The sequence below is a fragment of the Gadus morhua genome, chromosome 6 (genome assembly GCF_902167405.1).
Source record: "Gadus morhua chromosome 6, gadMor3.0, whole genome shotgun sequence".
Classification (NCBI taxonomy): domain Eukaryota; kingdom Metazoa; phylum Chordata; class Actinopteri; order Gadiformes; family Gadidae; genus Gadus; species Gadus morhua.
The window spans coordinates 2,806,567-2,823,571 of NC_044053.1; the positions used below are offsets into that span (position 1 = coordinate 2,806,567).

At 41.6% G+C, this 17,005-nt stretch overlaps 1 protein-coding gene across 3 annotated transcripts; it reads right to left on the bottom strand.

Annotated features, from left to right (window-relative positions):
* Positions 1-1,089: 1,089 nt before the first annotated feature.
* On the bottom strand, positions 1,090-16,451 carry LOC115545523 (sialic acid-binding Ig-like lectin 15). 3 transcript variants are annotated; one of them, XM_030358803.1, is made up of 9 exons: positions 16,275-16,451; positions 16,044-16,182; positions 9,820-9,906; positions 9,062-9,418; positions 8,438-8,704; positions 7,202-7,322; positions 7,028-7,070; positions 6,803-6,885; positions 1,090-1,846 (listed from the first exon to the last, which is right to left on the bottom strand). In XM_030358803.1, the coding sequence occupies exons 3-9, from the start codon at positions 9,863-9,865 to the stop codon at positions 1,645-1,647; spliced, it is 1,119 nt and encodes a 372-aa protein (XP_030214663.1). In that variant the 5' UTR covers positions 9,866-9,906; positions 16,044-16,182; positions 16,275-16,451; the 3' UTR covers positions 1,090-1,644. The 3 variants fall into 3 exon arrangements, with proteins under 3 accessions (XP_030214663.1, XP_030214665.1, XP_030214664.1); XM_030358805.1 differs by lacking the exons at positions 1,090-1,846; positions 6,803-6,885; positions 7,028-7,070 and adding an exon at positions 5,207-6,060 and having other exon boundaries at positions 16,275-16,443; XM_030358804.1 differs by lacking the exons at positions 1,090-1,846; positions 16,044-16,182; positions 16,275-16,451 and adding an exon at positions 5,207-6,060.
* Positions 16,452-17,005: the final 554 nt, after the last annotated feature.

Genomic DNA, 17,005 nt, shown 5'->3' on the forward strand with positions numbered 1-17,005 from the left:
TCAGCAATCTAGCTGCCGCATTGTGTACCAGCTGTAGACTCTTAATAGTAGAGTTCGGTAATCCCGAGAACAATGCATTGCAATAGTCCAGTCTTGACGAGACAAACGCATGAATCAGTGTCTCTGCATCCACTACAGATAACATTGATCTGATTCTTGCAATGTTTCTCAAATGGAAAAAGGCAATTCTAGTTATACTTCTTATATGCTGATCAAAGCATAATTGAGGGTCAAACAAGACACCAAGATTTCTGACGGATGCACTCTGTGGGATGGCGAAGCCATCCAACCACAGAGAGACATCCTCAAACTTTTCCCGGTCCCGCTTCGAGCCGATAATCATCAGCTCTGTCTTCCCAGAATTAAGCTGTAGGAAGTTTTGTGACATCCAGCCCTTCACAGCAGCCAAACAAGACTCAACCTTTTGAATCTGGGCAGAATCCCCGGAATCTACAGGAATGTAGAGCTGGGTGTCTTCCGCATAGCAATGGAAACTAATTCCGAAACCGCGGATAACGTCACCGAGGGGAAGCATATAAATTGCAAAAAGCAATGGACCAAGAACCGACCCTTGTGGTACGCCAAAGCGCAACTTACAATGCTTCGATTCTGCACCCTCATGAAGCACAAATTGGGTTCTATCTGTGAGGTACGATTCAAGCCAACCAAGAGCCGTACCCCCGAAACCAACATAGTGTTCAAGACGGTGGAGAAGAGTGCTATGGTCAATCGTATCAAACGCAGCGCTCAGATCCAACATCACAAGCATTGTGCTTGTATTTTTATCCAAAGCAAGAAGGATGTCATTTACAACTCTTGTAATAGCAGTTTCAGTTGAGTGGAAATTCCTGAACCCCGACTGGAAAGGTTCGAAGAGATTATTCCTCGTCAAATAGTCAACAATTTGCTTTGCTACAATCCTTTCCTGTACCTTAGACAAGAAGGGCAGATTCGATATAGGCCGATAGTTCCTCACTAATTCAGGATCTAGGCCAGGCTTTTTAAGTAGCGGTTTTAACACCGCAGCCTTGAAATTGGAAGGAACAATTCCTGTTGAAAACGAAAGATTCATAAGCAAGAGGATAACAGGCCCCACCGTTGGAAAAAGATCCTTAAGAACCCTAGAAGGGAGCGGATCCAACATACAAATTGTTGGCTTTGAGGCCTTTATCACCCTTTCAAGTTCCACCAAGGAAATCGCCTTAAACTCCAAAAGAGTTGCGTCGGAATTCACCATCCTATTTGGCAGAACCCCATCCTGCCCCACAGGATGTGTAGGATTAGCCGCCCGGTAAGCATCAATTTCCTCTCTAATTGATTGAATCTTATTCTCAAAGAAATCCATAAATTCACCTGCCGAGATCGAGGAGCCTACGGTCTGATTCTGTTTCTGAGTGAGACTCCTCACCGTGTCAAAAAGAAACTTAGGATTATTTCTATTCAAATTAATGATACTAGAAAAGTAGGCGTTCCTGGCGATAGTCAACGCACCCTTATAGGTGATCAGACTATTATGCCATGCAAGATGAAAGACCTCAAGTTTAGTCGAGCGCCATTTGCGTTCAAGGATCCTGCAATTTCGCTTCAAAATGCGAGTTTCTGCATCAAACCAAGGAGCTGGTTTTTTCAATGTTCGTTTTTTAGTTACGTACGGAGCAACTGAATCAATGGCAACAGACAAGGCAATGTTGAGGTCATCAGTAAGGCACTCCACAGAACCACTATAGTTACAGAGAGGTGCAAGTGAACCAGATAACTTATCTTCCATAGCTGTAATGGTTGCAGGTGTGATGCGGCGACAGCTGAAAGTAGCTTGCTGATCGTCGCAGGGGCAGGATACCACCACCTGGAAGGTGAGCAAAAAGTGGTCTGATAAAGCTGAGGTGTAGGAAGAGACCACTAGCTGCGAAATGTCAACACCGCGGGTCTGAACGAGATCCAACGTGTTTCCACCGATGTGGGTTGGTTGCTGGACGAGCTGTTTGAAGCCAAGCGTATCTGTAATGGACAGAAAAGCCCTTGTGAGGGCATCAGACGGGTTATTCACGTGAATGTTAAAATCCCCAATAAGCAAAATATTGTCTGAATATGTAGCCAAATCAGCTGCAAAGTCAGAAAACTCATCCAGAAAAACTGAATACGGTCCTGGAGGACGGTATACTACAGCTAAAACAAAAGAGTCTGGAACTCGTTTTGCTTCTCGAGGAGCTGAGGTGCAGAGCGCTAGCACCTCAAAGGATCTGAAAATATATCTATTCTTCGGCTTTAAATTAAGCTTAGAATTAGATATCAGGGCTACTCCACCACCTTTCTTAACTTCTCTAGATACTTGGGTGCTGACGTAATGGGGTGGAGTAGCTTCGTTTAAGGCTGGAAACTCATCTGGTTTTAACCAGGTTTCAGAAAGCCCCAGTATGTCGATCTTTTTATCAATAATTAAATCATGGACCAAGAGCGCCTTCGATGAAAGCGACCTTATGTTCATGAACCCTATTCTGAGTACTTCCCTTTTATTATTTTCAGAGGGAGTCTGGTTAACACTCAGCTCTGAAGCGGTCAAGGGGATACCGCGGTTTCGACATACTGGTTGCGGCCCTCGTCTGCGGGTTTTACACCTCGAGACAGCGCGAGGCCGCACCACCGTACATATAGGTACAGGGTTATTTTCAGAGGGAGTCTGGTTAACACTCAGCTCTGAGGCGATCAGTGGGATCGCCAGAGTTGGACATACTGGTCGCGGCCCTCGCCTGCGGGTTTTACACCTCGAGACAGAGCGGGGCCGCACCACCGTACATATAGGTACAGTGTTAATTTCAGGGGGAGGCCGGTTAGTTGTTAGTAATTGATTTGACGTGCGGTTTATCATGCAATTTGCCATGCGATTTTGCACGCCTGTACTAGGTACAGCGTTAATTTCAGAGGGAGTGTGGTTAACACTCAGCTCTGTCATGCAATTTAACATGCGATTTTGCACGACTGTACACATAGGTACAGCGTTAATTTCATGCGTTGCGTCATGCATCATGCAATTTACCATGCGATTTCACATGCGATTTGTACACATAGGTACAGCGTTAATTTCATGCGTTGCGTCATGCATCATGCAATTTACCATGCGATTTGACATGCGATTTAACATGCGGTTTGACATGCCGTTTGACATGCAGTTTTGCACCACCGTACATATAGGTACAGCGTTAGTTACAGAGGGAGTCTGGTTAACACTCAGCTCTGAAACAATTGGTGCAATAGATCCTGGTTCAGCTAACCCATCTGCTGTTCTAGACTCTGTTCTAGACTCTGCAACGTAGACTATCATGTTGCTAGCAGGTTTACTAAACTCCTGCAGCCCAGCGTGCTGTGAGTGGATGAGTCACGGCTGACTAAGACATCTGTCTATGTTTTTTGACATAATTGAGGCGCCTAACCCAGTAGGGTGTAGGCCGTCTCTCATGAGCACACCAGGGCGACCCCACAGGGAGGGCCAGTTATCTATGAAACCAAAGCCCTGCTCTGAGCTATATAGGGCCAGCCAGCGATTTAGAGACAATAATCTACTATAACGCTCATCATTACCCTTATCGGGTAGAGGGCCAGAGAGAATTAATCGATGCCGACACATCTTTTTTTTATTGATTCATATCATGAATTGCAGTAAATAAGTGAATAGTAAAAACAATATGTGTATATATACACACATATATATATATATATATATATATATATATATATATATATGCACACACACATATATATATATATATATATATATATATATATATATATATATATATATATATATATATATATATATATATACACATATATACACACACACACACACACACACACACACACACACACACACACACACACACACACACACACACACACACACACACACACACAGGCACGTGCAGAGGGGGGGGCTATGGGTGCCCGAGCCCCTGCCCTTTTCCCTCTGAAGGACCAAAGTGCCCTTTTGAGTGGTCATTTAAATTTTCAATGCTTTGTAAAATTACACATGAACAATTAAACATTAACATGTGAATCAATTATTCGAGAATAAAAATGTCTAAAAGTAATAATCTAGAAGTAAAGTTTATACTTTGTAGCCTCGTTTACCGGCGCTCAGTGCGCAGCTGCCGCTGGGTGACGTCATAGGCTATCAACGTGACTTTTCACCTTTGCCTGCCTGCGCGATGCGCTTGTTGTTTTAAGAGACGGTACAATGCAGGGTAAGATCACTACAGAGTCAGACACAGACAGTTGTTTCCAAAACCATTAAGTTGATAATGCTAAATAAACTGTAACAGTTCTCGTTTTGTAGCGTCATTTTGAAGTATAGGCCTATGTTTGCCAGCAAAAGCTTTTCAACAAGCATCGTTTTAACTGACTGTGAAAGTGGCTACCACTCGGTTTATTTTCTATTGCCTACCAGCACACCTATCTGGGAAACCTTTTGAAATTGCAAAGGGAAAGCATACATTGTTATATTGAATCTGTATAGGCTACTCTGTAGTAACTACGTGGCCACATGACATGGCCAGTGGCGGTGGGTCAATAGAGGGCGCCAGGGCGCTGTCACACCATATTTGTACCGGGTGCCAAATTTGTACCGGGCACGTCATCCCGGTACAGACCCCCCACAGTAACAGACCCCCAGTCTATTACTGTGCCAAACCAACATTTTTGATCACCAGCCGCCACTGGACATGGAAAATCCGTTTCATGTCTACTCTGTCTCAGTGTCTCTGACAGTAGTGGTTTTTGCATGTGCCCTTTTTTGAATTTGAGCCCCTGCCCCTCAAAGGGTCGCTGCACGGCCCTGTATATATACATATGCATATATTAGGGCTGTCAGTTAAACGCGTTATTAACGGCGTCAACGCAAACCAATTTTAACGGCTTAATGTTTTTATCGCGCGATTAACGGAAATTCATATAAAAAAGAAAACAACGTTGTTTTTGTTTTTTTTCTCTTTGGCTCAAAACAAAGAAGCAGTAGCCTGACTGCTTTGTTCAAGGCAGTATGTTTGTATGTTCATCGTTTGGAATTAAAATAGTCCCACATCATCACATATCATCCGCTACACCTAGAGATTGGCATGGTTTTATTTCAGTTGGCCTATTAGCTGGTTTAATTTGCATTGAGAAATCATTTGGCTAACTAACAGCTGCATCCAAATGAAAATACACTGTATGCTCAGAATAAGGTAATAATTAAACTTTTATAGTTGAATAGCCTACTTGAAAGGTTTAATACAGTTCCCAAAAAGCTTATTCTATGTTTAAATTGGGTTATGCATACCTATAATACCTGTATTTTTACACAGACGCTTCACAAAAAGACTTTCATTCAATTCTATCTGACTTCTGCTATCTTAATAATAGTATTCAGAGCAGAGAGGGCTTCGACACACATGGCAGCAGACAAAGTTCCTGCTGAGTGTCAGTGAATTATACTTCCCCCTTCTTATATTAGCTCCACAGTGGTGAGGGTGATTATCAGCCCCCCACTAACTTTATCAGTATTTAAAATGACTTCACTTTAACACAGCAACCATCGATGATAAGAACATGACAGATCGTATTGCAAGCCTGCATGACCCATAGAATGTAAAGATATGATTGTATAGATACTAAGCTAACAGAAGAAGAAAAGGCTCATGAAAGACTGAGCCGCCTTGCCATCAAGAAGCTAAATTGCAAAGTTTTTTTTTAAAACACAGCCTAGTCAATAGGACCAGAATGGATAAGAACCAGTCTTTACAAACCTCACCGTTATTTAGACAACCTTGAGTATATTCAGAATAAACAACAACACACATTAAAGAAAGAAAACTCAAATTTATAAAACTCTGAAATCAGAAAGGTTACAAGCAGAATTAGAAACTGAAAAGAACAAGACTCGACCAATAATTATATGACGGACAACAGACATGATGATGTCAGTCACAATATCATCATCACTGGAGGAGGAAGAGGAGTCACTGCTTGAGTTTGGTTCAGCGAACGACCTCGCTGTAGACGATCTCATGTTCCGGTCCAGGGGCTGACCTGTCACCCAGAAGCAGACCAGCAAACCTCAGATTCCCTTCATCATTTCCCTAGTAGGCTTTAAGTGCCACTGAACTAGTGAACCAGTTAAAATGTTTTTGTTTTAAACATCTAAGTATGTCTATCTTGATCTCAAAATAGTCATCAATGCCATTCTGACAGTTACTCAAATAAGAAACTGATTTTGAAAAACAGATTTAAAACCCTACGTTTTTGCTAGTCTACGCAGACTCTCCCTGAATTCCAGTTCAGGTGCTCTTGAATGCCACTGTGTGTGAGTGTGTGTGTGCGTGTGCGTGCGCGTGCGTGTGTGCGTGTTAAAAAGAGGCTGCCGTGGGGATAACAACTCAAAACAACTCATGTCATGATTTATTTAAATTCCCATAGTGTTCAAACTTGAGTTAAAACAGGGTGTTTAAAAACACTTTTCTACCCACATGCTAAATGCTCTTTGGCAGATTTGATACGACCAAGTTATTTTTTTAAACGCTATTGTACGGGAGGTAAAGCGAAGGGAGACGATGGTTTGATCGCCCGGACCATTATCGTCTGTTAAGCTTTAGAAACGGTTCATTAGGAATGTTTAAATGGAGTAAGTGTTGGCACTGGTTTCATCAATGAACAAGTACTGATCTGTTTCACGGATAAAAGATGACATCATCGCGTCATTTTAGTGATGAACAATAACATCGCTACCCTCTTCTTTAACGTCAGAAGATTACATCATCACAGGAGACCTTACCTCGAGGAATTGCGTTTGAAGTGGACAGTTGAATAACTGACTTCCTCTGAAGCTCCCACCGCTTCCTGTTTACAGTCCACCTCCTAGACAGACAGACAGGTGGTCAGACAGACACACTCACACAAACACGTGTGTCCTCAGACAAACATCAACACACACACACACACACACACACACACACACACACACACGGACACACAGTTGAAACTAACAGGAAGTACTCACCAGTTTTTGAATCACGTCTGATGCCTTCTTTTGTGCTTGTCTCCTATTTAATAATAAAAAAAAGACATTACAATTTTGTCCAATAATACAACACCAATCTTTCCAAAAATATCATCTCTCACAAGTCATCTTCAACGTCCTATTTTGACCTCTTCTCAGATTTGATTTGAGTACCTTTTAGCGAAGACCAGCCCAGCCAGGAGGAGAAGGACCACAGCCAACACCACCGACACCACCGACCCCGTCAGGAGCCGGTGAGACTTCTCTTTATCAGTCACTGTCACATTGTGTTTTCCTGTAAAACAACGCATTTATGTCAGATACAATCAGATCAGTTTAGATCACTTTGTTAATAACATTAAGATTACATTACATTATTTAACAGGGGTCAGCAACCTTTTCAACATGCAGTGCCAGTTTGACATTTTCTCGTTAATGAGTGCGCCTCAAGCAAAAATATATTAAAAATTAAGCTGAATTATGACACAGCGACCAAAAACATTCCCAGAAGACCTGGAATGGTACTATTTCCATATAGTCCACAATCATGCATCAACATTTTAAATGTTTTTTTGATTGTTATATTTGCAACATGGGCTTACAAATTATAATTATAAACTGTATGTCCCATCTTAAAACACAATTTTCAGAAACTCATTCAAAAACATATTTGCACTGTGAGAAATGTAGAAAACGACAATATATGAGAATGTTGGAACCATCCACATCAATATCTTTAAGATATGTACAGCTTTGCAAAACCATGTGAAGGCGATGCATACAGGCCACTTGAAACAATATTTTGAATATTTTCTTCTGTATTACTCACAACATAGTTTTAAAAACTATTAATTGATCCCATTCAGAACTCTGCTTTCTGCAACTAATTTAAACATATTTGCACTGGGGGGAAATGCCCTAAAATAGAATAAAGTGCAAAAAAAATCGGTAGTTATGATTATGCTGCCGCATTGTGCTGTGAATTTTTTTAATAAAAAAAAATATATATATATATATTTTTTTTTTTTATTATCACACTTGGAATATGTTTTTTCCATCATCCAAGTGTGCCAATGATTATGCTGCCCCGTGCCAGTGGTGCCTAGGGTTGCCGACCCCAGTTAGATAGCGCATTAGGTACAGTTCGATTAGATTAGATGACATCAATTCAGGAACAATTACATTAGATTACCTATGAAATGACTTTAGTTTAGATACAATTAGATTCAAATAGATCATGTTAGACTATAATAGACTATATTAGATAAGATAATGTCAGACTATAATACATTAGATAATGTTAGACGATCATAGATTTTATTAGAATAGATAATGTTAGACTATCATACACTATATTACATTAGATGAGGGACCACCCTCATGTGCATTAGTGAACACAGAGGGGCTCACCTTCATCTACCACCACGATCAGACTCCAAGGTGCAGAGGTTTTCTGTCTGCTAGAGTCCAGAGAGCAGGTGTAATTCCCTGTGTCGTCATTGGTCAGAGAGCTGAGGTGGAGGGCGGGGCCTTTCTCTGATAGGGCGTGGCCTTTTCTGTACCAGTGGACGTCCAATTGGTGGAAGGAGCAGGCTGAGGTACAGGTGAGTGTGACCTGACCGCCCTCTTTCACCACATGGTCAGTGACGGAGCTTCTGACCTTCACATCCTCTCCATCTGTTGAAGACACAGTGAGACGGACGTTCTTTACAACTGGACAGATTGACAGCATATACCCTTCAGTTGAAGTGGTCATCACTTATCATTGACTATTTACCACTGTCGGTTTGCAGATACAAGGAATCATAAAATGCATTTGATCCAAAGCGTCTTCCAGGACATCCAGAAACATCTCATGAGGAGCAGGTGGGTGAGGACATCTTGCTCAAGGTTGACTACAGGAAGCTACTAATCCCTCCCCAATGAGAACCAAGTCTGGTGTCTTCCTATAGTCCTATTATAATGGGACAGTATTAGAGGTAACACTGACCCTATGTAAAACTAAATAGTAACAGCACTAGAAGTAACACTTACTAGTGACGTTGACTCTGACTCCTCTAAGTCCGGTGTACTTATCGACGTTGGTCTCGAAGCGGAAGCGGTACCTTGCAGCGTCCCGTTTCACCGTCTTGATGATCTTTAAGGTGCAGTTCCTGACGCGGTCCCCAAGGTACCGGAACCTGCTGTCGGCCCGGACGTTGCTGTCGTACACGTTGCCTATGGAGCAGTACTTGTTACTGTGGCACCAGACCACCCGCTCCACCACCGCGCCGGTCTTTTCGTGCACCTTGGGGTGGGTGAAGCTGCAGGGGATGGTGGCGGTGGAGCCCTCCACCACGCAGAAGGAGTCAGGGTACTCCACGTGCCAGTCAGGGTCCGCCCCCAGCGGCCCTGGAGGAAGCAGACAGTCGGGGTCACAACAGGGAGCCCGGTTTATATCATATTATATAATATTTGATATCATATCATAAAGCACAATGAATTATATAATATCGTATCTAATTTCACACTTTATGTATCAATTTTTTTTTCTTTTATGTTATGAAAGCTCTTGGGGTGAGGCCCATCAGGAAAACAATGCATTATTATTATCATCAATATTATTATTATTATTATGATAACATATGGAACGATAAACTGATCAAAGTGTCCTTCTTTGTCTGTGTCTAGTGGTAGAGTTGAGGTCGCATTAGACTCTAAAAAGAGCTCTAGGTTGAGCCCACAGGCCGGCTTGATCCAGTTTGTGTACGGACACGTTCCCAGTAGTAAACAGAAGAAGCATTACAGCTTACCAGCTAGCAGCAGGAGCACAGAGAGGGTCCTTGGATTCATCTTCATCTGCTCCGTAGCTGCCTCTCTGTGTCTGGTTATTAACGCCACTTGGACAGGGGGAGGGCTGATTGGCTGATTGTGAAAGACTACAGTAATAGTCTTCACATGTAGCTTCCTCCTTTTAGATATTCTCTGCAATAGCCAATAACCTCCCTTCACAATGTTTAAATACCATATATAGCTTCCCTTCTCCCTCTCTCATTGACATGACATCCAATCAACAGTTCAGTTCATATTGGCCCAGTAGAACGTCCCTATAGTCCCATTATCAACGTGTTTTATAGAAGTAGTCCCTTTGCTTTGGATTGATCTACAGCTTGGACTCGATCGTAAAAAGCATAATTTGAAGTAGAGTTCGACTTTCTATTATTCTATTGAACAACCGTTATGTCTTTATTTAGATCCGGGATAACTTCATAAACAGGAGGATTCATCAAACTTAGAGACTAGAAGTTAGGGATGCACGATGGGCCACAATGTACGCGGCCAACATCGGTCAGAGGTGGATTGTCTCGAGTGTATATGGATTATTGATCAGCCGTTATTAGTCAACATGACAGGATAACGTGAACATTGACCATGTTTAAAGTACAATAACTGGTAGAATAAGCTGCAACTAAATGTCTTCATGATAATTGTATCTCTGTTACCCCAGATATTACCCCTCAACAAAGTGTGTGAATTCAAAAGCTGACCTATAAACAAGATAGTTTGAACGTTGGTATACAAGATGTTCTCTGAAGACAGGAAATATGAGTGTTGGTGAGCTGCTGAGCTTATCTCACACAGTCTCTCGCTCTCCGCCTGAGTTCATGGGTTGGCCAATGGGCAGAGAGGGGCGGGACTTCCGGTGATAAGGATCAACAGTGACTCTGCTCAGTTATATTTATGCCTTTTGGTTTGTGTCTTCGTTGGTTGATTCTCTGGTTCTCATGTCAAAACAGAGAAGAGCTGTTACTTTGCTGATCGACCTTTGCTTGCTCTTAGCGATGGCGGTACCAGACGTCCATCTTAGGTAGTTGAGCGGCGGGATCGAGCTGGGCTGTGTGGCTTGACTAATGTCATGCTGCGACTCCATCGACTCTAGCACACGAGAAGGCTCTGACATGATGGTAAAGACAACGTAACTGTAGTCAAATCTGAAAAGATAAACACTACATTCAGTCATTCATACGGTATAGATAATAACCCTACATTCAGTCATACTGTATAGATGATAAACCCTACATTTAGTCATTCATACTGTATAGATGATAAACCCTACATTCAGTCATTCATACTGTATAGATGATAAACCCTACATTCAGTCATTCATACTGTATAGATGATAAACCCTACATTCAGTCATTCATACTGTATAGATGATAAACCTTACATTCAGTCATTCATACTGTATAGATGATAAACCCTACATTCAGTCATTCATACTGTATAGATGATAAACCCTACATTCAGTCATTCATACTTTATAGATGATAAACCCTACATTCAGTCATTCATACTGTATGGATGATAAACCCTACATTCAGTCATTCATATTGTATGGATGATAAACCCTACATTCAGTCATTCATACTGTATAGATGATAAACCCTACATTCAGTCATTCATACTGTATGATAAACCCTACATTCAGTCATTCATACTGTATAGATGATAAACCCTACATTCAGTCATTCATACTGTATGGATGATAAACCCTACATTCAGTCATTCATACTGTATAGATGATAAACCCTACATTCAGTCATTCATACTGTATAGATAATAACCTTACATTCAGTCATTCATACTGTATAGATGATAAACCTTACATTCAGTCATTCATACTGTATAGATGGTAAACCCTACATTCAGTCATTCAAACTGTATAGATGATAAACCCTACATTCAGTCATTCATACTGTATGGATGATAAACCCTACATTCAGTCATTCATACTGTATAGATGATAAACCCTACATTCAGTCATTCATACTGTATAGATGATAAACCCTACATTCATATATTCATACTGTATAGATGATAAACCCTACATTCAGTCATTCATACTATATGATAAACCCTACATTCAGTCATTCATACTGTATACTATAGATGATAAACCCTACATTCAGTCATTCATACTGTATAGATGATAAACCCTACATTCAGTCATTCATACTGTATAGATGATAAACCCTACATTCAGTCATTCAAACTGTATAGATGATAAACCCTACATTCAGTCATTCATACTGTATAGATGATAAACCCTACATTCAGTCATTCAAACTGTATAGATGATAAACCCTACATTCAGTCATTCATACTGTATAGATGATAACCCTATATACATTCAGTCATTCATACTGTATAGATGACGCTCTGAATCAGATCAAATTGAAAACAGTTTCACACGTCCGGTTTTCTTCCTACTATGTGACCCTGGAGGGGCTCCGTAGATTCTAGAACACCGTCAAACCTCTCGGACTCTCTTTGCATGAACAATTATCATTTAAATCCACGAACAACATATGTTTAATCCGGGGCGTATAAAGGCTGCGACCAGAAAATAATTACTTTCTCTCCATTGAAACGATTGAAACCCAGTCATATTTTTTCGATCTCATCCCAAGGTCTCTAAAAATGCCAACTTCACTTTTAAGAAAGACTACAGGGGGCAGTTAATTTCAACATCAACATAAGTTTAGCCTCTTCTTTTTCACATGTGAATTGGAATTCAAGTGGCCTAAAATATTCCCGTTGGCCTAGTCCGACCTAAGTGATTCTCAGTGTCGGCAAAAACCAGATTGAAATCAATACAAGAAAGCATGGATCAAAGAGCGCTTGTTTTGGTCAATCTTCGGAAAATTTTAGTTTCACAAAAGAGACGCTGGAGGGCAGCAACACTCGCCGTCGCGCAATGACTTTGGTTAGGAAGAGTGGAGTCGAATTCATTTTAAACAGTGCTGACTTTTCCTATGTTCGAAAGGAAGCACCTTTTCTATGGAGCTAGATTTGTGTCTTTATTATGCAATCAAAAATAATAGGTTTGAGAGCAAAACTTTCCACACTGCAATCAAAAAATAGGTTTAAGAGCAAAACTTTCCACACTGCAATCAAAAAATAGATTTGAGAGCAAAACTATCGACACTGCAATCAAAAAATGTTTTATTGCAAGATAAATTAATGTGATAAAAAAAATATTAATGGGAATCCAAAAGTTTTGTTTGCAAACCCAAAAGTTTTGTTTGCAAATCCAAAAGTTTTGTTTGCGAATCCGAAAGTTTTGCTTGCGAAACCAAAAGCTTTGCTTGCTGTTGAGCTGAATCTCGTGGGCGGGACCTACGCCGAAAGATGTAAGACACGTCTCTATTGGCCAGTCTCGATCGGAGTGACAGCTTGGCAAACAAAGCTTCGCAAACAAAACTTTTTGATTCGCAAACAAAACTTTTGGATTCGCAAACAAAACTTTTGGATTTGCAAACAAAACTTTTGGGTTTGCAAACAAAACTTTTGGATTCCCATTAATATTTTTTTTATTTTAATTTATCTTGCAATAAAACATTTTTTGATTGCAGTGTCGATAGTTTTGCTCTCAAATCTATTTTTTGATTGCAGTGTGGAAAGTTTTGCTCTTAAACCTATTTTTTGATTGCAGTGTGGAAAGTTTTGCTCTCAAACCTATTATTTTTGATTGCATAATAAAGACACAAATCTACCTCCATACTTTTCATCTCTCCTTGACCCGATGACGTTTTCCGGAAAGGAATGGAGGCATAAAGGTTAGGAGATTTGACCTCAATGTTCGCTACGTCACAGCTGTTTCGAAAAGTGTGTTTCCATTTCCCATTTTGCGCATTTACTCTCTTCGCATAAGTCAAAAACCACCTCAAGCGAACGGAAAAACTTTTTTTAGAATTAGAGGATTTATATGCAAATTTTGGTGTTTCCATCACCGTTTACTGATTCGATAGCCTATGATAAAAGATGATATAAGATGTAAGTAGGTTAATAAATCTTTTGAATGTATTAATCCCCCCATGTAGGCTGTGGTTAAAGATAGGCCAATTGTTTTAATTTCAACGTTATTTATCCATTATCCATTCTCATTTATTTCAGAGATACATTTCGTCTATACTTTATCGACCGACAGTAGCTGGGTTTCCATCCCCCTGCTTTTTTGCAAATTTTGATTCCCTTCAAAATTCAAAATCACTTCAAAATACATTCAAAAGATTTATTAACCTACTTACATCTTGTATCATCTTTTATTATAGGCTATGCCAGCCCACCATGTCACGTCAAACTGGAAAAACACGTCTGTAATATTCAACATCAGAGCTAAACTAGCATCCACTTGGAGTTGGCAAACTCATCACCACATCATCATAGATAACGTCATATATCAGACAGTAGCTGCACTCCCGCTCCCCACCACCGGGGGGCGCTCTAAGCTGGGGTCAAGCAGCTGCCATGTGTCGTAGACCGTGTTTGACTCAGAGCTTATGAGTGGTGTTTACGTTCGGAGACAGGAACACGTTGAAATAACTGTTGTTGTTTCATTGTTGCCAATAACACACACACACACACACACACACACACACACACACACACACACACACACACACACACACACACACACACACACACACACACATACATCCATAGTTGTCATGTTACAGTGCATGTCCTAACTGTTAAGCAAGAAATAGCTGCTCTCATAAACTCATAACAGAGACATAACTCAGATAAGTGGGGGAACACGTCTGAATGTCGTCATACATCAAAACATTATTCAATATTCTAGAACTAGAATCACTTGGCGGCGCTTCAGGCCTTGATAGAGGCCTACTTTGGCTATCCTCAAAAACACCTAACCTGGTAACATATGCTACTCTTGGTATGCTACAGCTACGTATGTTTAAGCACCTGCTAGAATTGCGTACCATAAAGTAGGCTACAAATTGTGTATCCTAAAGCACATGCTACAGCTATGTAAGCTTAAGCACATGCAAAAGCATGGGTACGACACAGCTACGTAAGCTAAAGCATGGGTACGACACAGCTACGTTTCGCTCCACGTGTGTGTGTGTGTGTGTGTGTGTGTGTGTGTGTGTGTGTGTGTGTGTGTGTGTGTGTGTGTGTGTGTGTGTGTATTCCAGACGCTGCAAGTACTGTACACACAAGCACTCTATCTCACACTTCCTCTCTCTCACACACACACACACACACGCACACGCACACACACACACACACACACACACACACACACACACACACACACACACACTCCTGATTTACGTTTCCTGGTAGCGGTTTCTTGTAAGTGGTTGTGTTGCGTAACCCCAGACTTTGGGTTCACTCTTATCCACAGCAAACTGTCAAGATGTTTATGTTTGGTCGTTAACGTTTTACGGTTTCATCAATGATTTCATCTTCGTTTACACAACTTTTGCTGTCATCTTCCTCTTGACTTCAACATTTGACTCAAATAAAAATTCCTAATGAAATGTTAGTACTTTTCAAACACGTCTCCTGAATTCGATTTTTTTTTACTTCCTTCCTTTTATTTGACCCAATGCTTTGCTGGGATGTTCACCCTTTCACCCTTCCCCCAAGGACTTGAACCTTCAACCCTACCACCCGAGGGCCTAAACAGAGTTTAACCCTGCTAGTGTCAGTATAGTGAGGCACGTTTACTCACACATGCATGAATCATTTAACTGATTAAAGCAGACCTGGACAGTCTGAACATTGTCGCTGCTCATGCCTGTTAATGCGTGTTGGTTGTATGTCACTAGGGGATGTTTTGTAACTCTGCTGACTGAGCCTCGTCACTGCTGGAACAGAGACGCGATTCTCGATGAGACCTGGTTAAATAAAGAGTATATAACTTCCTCTCTGCGAAGCACCTAGCTTCACAACTTTGCATCATGCTAACATGCTAAGCTGCAGCTAAAGGCCAAAACAAACAGGCGTCTACATCTGTGAGTCGATGCAGCAAGTTCAACGTGTAAAGACAAGACCACAGGTAGACGTACCGGATGTTAATATGTGAATGTGCTCAAATTCACCTTCTACCTGATCACAGCTGCATGGCGATTTTCTGAATCCTTTTCACTGATAGGCTCAGAGGACGTTCTGTGTCTCAAGGTAGGTATGGCGTCAAGAAAATCCTCTGTGAGCTGGCTACACTTACCCACAATCCTTTTTTCTTCGGAGGTCGACCAGGACAGAATGAAGCCCTCTCCACATTACAGCCGAGCAGAGTTTCAGCCGAGTTTGAATCCGCAGACTCCGTCCATGGCCGATACAACCGGGCTTCCAAAATCAGGTTTCTGAGGCAGAGGGACAAAAATAGTTAACAAAAAACAAGTGCACGTGTGTACAAACTGTTGCTGGACCAACGTGCGGATGACAATATTCAAACCAATTCTGCCCGGCAACCGGACAGCTCTGTGGTGTGTGTGGCTCTGTCTCATGAGGCCAGCAGAAGGCCCAGCCCTAGAGACGAGGCCTCCATGTGTCCCTGGCCCTCGGACGCAGTGTCAGGAACACAACATGTCCTGGTCCTTATACCGGACGTTGTAAAGACATTAGCTTGTTCTTTTCTGTTAGAGTGCTCCCTCCCCTCACCCACACACACACACACACACATATACATACAAACACGCAAACACACCCATATCCATACACACGTGTACATATACATGTAAACACCAACTGGGAGGACATGTTTGGAGAAGGTAGCGCACAGAGTCCGTCTGAGAGAAGAACAACAACATTCCACTAATCAACAGTGTGTGCGTGCCTGTATTTGTCTGTCTGTGTGTGTGTGTGTGTGTGTGTGTGTGTGTGTGTGTGTGTGTGTGTGTGTGTGTGTGTGTGTGTGTGTGTGTGCGTGTGTGTTGACTGTCGCCTGCACATTGAGAACAACAAGCAGCAGTACCTAATGACATTAGAATCCTCAAACCTAAATCCCCAAAAAGGCAACAATCATTAAACAGCAGAGAAACACAAGCAGGCGACAGAAGGCCCTTCTCACTGCACTGCGGTGCTGCACAGGTCTAAAGGTGATGTCCGCCGTGTAACAACACGAATGCACCACGCTCAGCGCAGCTCCAGGTGAAGGGTCGGGGACTGGACCCTGGCTGTTTGTGC